This window comes from Callospermophilus lateralis, chromosome 1, assembly GCF_048772815.1.
Source record: "Callospermophilus lateralis isolate mCalLat2 chromosome 1, mCalLat2.hap1, whole genome shotgun sequence".
In the NCBI taxonomy this organism is placed as follows: Eukaryota; Metazoa; Chordata; class Mammalia; order Rodentia; family Sciuridae; genus Callospermophilus; species Callospermophilus lateralis.
Genome location: NC_135305.1, coordinates 217,272,812 through 217,276,643, shown reverse-complemented (window position 1 = coordinate 217,276,643; position 3,832 = coordinate 217,272,812). Strand labels below are relative to the sequence as shown.

The following is a 3,832-nucleotide window of genomic DNA, read 5'->3' as shown; positions in this document are numbered from 1 at the left end:
GGTATTGTGTCAAAGAGAATTTAAATAAATTTCTAAAAGTCACACAGATGAAAAATGGGTGAACCAAAATTTTGTTCTAGGAAGTCTGACACAAGGACTCAATTTCTAACTCATACTATCATGCTATAATTTGGAACTGTATATGTCTAATATAATATCATACAAGAGAAGTACAATAATAGCATCAACAGTAGTAAATTCTCTTCTTTATTGAGATCCTACCATGTAAAAAAGCATATCAACAAAAAATTGGGTTGCTTAGATAAATTCATTTAGATGGGGGACTAAAACCATGAGAAGATGATAAATGAGAACCTATTGTTAATTTTTTTTAAATACTGCTCAGTGATACACATTTAAAATGGACACAAACTACCCCTTGTCTCAGTGAATCAGTGTCATGAGAAACTCTCCTGGAGAGTGAAGGACATCCATCCAAGGGTGATACTGTAGAGCGGTCACCTCTGGAGTGGCCTGCTGTGTTCTGAACTCAGCATGCATCTCTTTCTTAAGCAGAAAATCCATGGATATGGAAGCAGAAAACCACACAGGAGTATGGGAATTTGTCCTCCTGGGCCTCTCGGATGATCCACAATTGCAGCCCCTTTTCTTTGGCCTGTTCCTGTCCATGTACCTGGTCACCATCCTGGGGAACCTGCTCATCATCCTGGCCGTCAGCTCTGACCCCCACCTCCACACCCCCATGTACTTCTTCCTCTCCAACCTGTCCTTTGTGGAAGTCTGTTTAACCTCCACCACGGTCCCCAAGATGCTGGTGAACACGCAGACACACAGCAAAGACATCTCCTACAGAGGCTGCCTTACTCAGGTGTATTTTTTAATGATTTTTGCAGGTATGGACAATTTCCTTCTGACCGTGATGGCCTTTGACCGCTTTGTGGCCATCTGCCACCCCCTGAACTATTCGGTCATTATGAACCCCAGGCTGTGTGTCCTCCTGGTGCTGCTGTCTTGGCTCATCATGTTCTGGGTGTCCTTGCTTCACATTCTACTCCTGAAGCGACTGACCTTCTCCAGTGGCACTGCAGTCCCTCATTTCTTCTGTGAACTGTCTCAGCTTCTCAAAGCAGCCAGCTCTGACAACCTCGTCAATATCATCTTACTGTATGTGGTGACTGCCCTGCTGGGTGTCTTCCCTGCCACTGGGATCCTCTACTCCTACTCTCAGATCGTCTCCTCCTTACTGAGGATGTCCTCCTCTGTGGGCAAGTCTAAAGCCTTCTCCACCTGTGGGTCCCACCTCTGTGTGGTCACCTTGTTCTACGGAACAGGTCTTGGGGTTCACCTCAGTTCTGCCATGACCCATCCTTCTCAGGGAAACATGATCGCCTCCGTGATGTACACTGTGGTCACCCCCATGCTGAACCCCTTCATCTACAGCCTGAGGAACAAGGATGTGAAGGGGGCCCTGGGGAGACTCCTCAGCAGGGTAGCGTCTTGTCCTTGATGGATCAGGGACTTCAGAAATAAGAGCACCTCATGTCCCCTGAGGCAAATGTGAATTTTAATATGCTGGCTTTTCCTCTCTAAAAGATGTGCCTAATTGCTGGTGTTCACAAAGGAACTCACTTTGCATTTTATTGTTTTGTACTTTTCCTTTATAAACAGCCTTAGGAATTCCTCTTTTAACCTTTTTTTTTCTTTTACAAGATCAATGTAATTAAAAACTCAGAATGTTTTCTTACAGATACTCCTGATTTCCCACTTGAAGTAAAGAACTTGTATCAAGTATTGACATGGTTTCCTGGAAGTATTTTATTTACCAAAATTTTGTTTCCTAGATTTTCATCCTTTGTTTGCAAATAAAATCATCAAAATGAAGCATTTAGCATGTGAGGTCTGCTTGTCACTCCACATGGGTGACTTCAATCATGAGAGTATTTCCCAGAGCTTTCTCTGCCTTTTACTTCAAATCTCTTGGTAGTGTAGAAATCTTCTTTGCAAAGAAGACTGAGATCTCAGTCTCCTTGGAGAGTTGAAGTAAAAGGCAGAAAAATTCCTGCACTCCTCTGGTGTCCCACTTCCTCTAAGAAGAATGATTAGACTGTCACCACCAGAGCCAGAATGCACCTTTGACAGGGATCCTTCATGTGTCTCCCAGTGGTCCAGTGTCCTGGGAACCCCGGTCACAGCTGCATTGCTTGTGATCCCTGCTCTTTTCCTTTGTGTCTCTCTCTTCCCATTCCCACCTTCTCTCCTTGTCTCCCCACTTCTGATTCTTTGTTATTGTTCTTTAATTTCTACAACTGTAACTCGCTCTATCCCTGCCTGTGACTGAGTGTGGTCCTGGTGTGTGTGCACACCAGCTATCATTCATCCACAGATGGCTTTTGGGTGATCTCACCCTGTGGCTCTTTGGCATAGTGCTGTGTGGATATCCATGGCATATTTATTTGTCTGGGCAAAGTCATGTGCCACCTAACAACCCTCTAGTCAAGGGCAGACGAGGCTCCCACAGCATGATAGCACCTTGTGGTGTCATAGCCGTGCTTGTTTGTGTAGGCATGCTCTGTGATGTTTGCACAAGATACATTGCTGGGTTGTCCAGCAGGGTAGGGCTGTGTTACTTTCCATACTTTGGTTAATGTATCTAGGAGTGGAACTACTACATATTGTGGTAATTGTGTGTTAGACATTTTGAGCCACAGCCATGCTGTCTCATAATCCCTGCCACATTTTACATGCTAATGTAAATGTTAATGGAAATACTAACATATTCATACCCTGCCCATACTTGTTATTGTAAGTCTGTCACAAGCAGAGCCTCTGTGGGTGTGAAGTATACCTTTCTCATTGTGTGTTGTTTTCATTTCCTTCTGACTAACTGGCCATGTGGTCATTGGTAGTGTAGAATCTTCTGTGCAAAAAAGTTTTTGTTCACTTTGTAATTTTATACTTTTTTCAAACTTGAGAAGTTCTATGTATAATATTGGTACTGGCCCTGATCAACTAAGTGTTTTGTAAATGTTTCCCCATTCTGTATGATGTCTTAACGTTTTTTTCAGTGTTCAGTTCATTGATATTACCTACAGGCATCATGATATACAGTAGATCTCTCTGTTGTTAGTCCTCCTGTCTAGATGAAATTTTGTGTGCTTTGTCAATGCCTACCCCATTCCCAACACATGGTTACCAGAGCCACATCACACTGTTTGGATGAGCTCTAGTTTTAAAAATCCACTCATGTGTTAGCTCGTATGGTGTTTGTCTTTCTAGGTCTGGCTTCTTTCTCTTAATATAATATCATACAGGTTCATCCAATGTTGTAGCTAATGATAGGAGTCCTTCCTTTTTAAGCATGAGTAGCATTCTAAATTGAACACACACCACATTTCCTTATCTATTAATTCAGTGTTAGACACTGAGGTTGATTCTATAACTTGAGCATTGTGAATAATGCTGCTATGCTTGGCGAAATGATTTTAGATTATTTGGATTTAGGATTGTTGGGTCATATGGTAGTTCTATATATTTTTTGTTTGTTTTGGGGGGGATCTCAATACCACTTTCCATAATGGATAAATAATTTACATTTTCATGAACAGTGTGCCAGGGTGCCCCTTTCTCCACATTCTCAGGGCACCAGTTATCTTTTATGTTAATAGCCATTTTAACACATGTGAGGGGTGGGTCATCTCCTCCTGGTTTGAATTTGCATTATCCTGATGGTTAAGATGATGAGCATTTTTGTATACTTATTAACTACTTTCATGCCCTTTTTTGTTTGCTTGGTTTTTTGTTTGTTTTTGTACTAGAAATTGAAACTTGGTGGGGGGCTTCATAACTAAGCCACATCCCCAGCCCTTTTTAA

General features: G+C 42.2%; 1 protein-coding gene across 1 annotated transcript; it reads left to right on the top strand.

Annotated features, from left to right (window-relative positions):
• Window positions 1-529: 529 nt before the first annotated feature.
• On the top strand, window positions 530-1,468 carry LOC143394786 (olfactory receptor 7D4-like). The gene has a single exon (XM_076849415.2). It carries the CDS (start codon window positions 530-532, stop codon window positions 1,466-1,468), a length of 939 nt encoding a protein of 312 aa, XP_076705530.2.
• The last annotated feature ends 2,364 nt before the right edge of the window (window positions 1,469-3,832 follow it).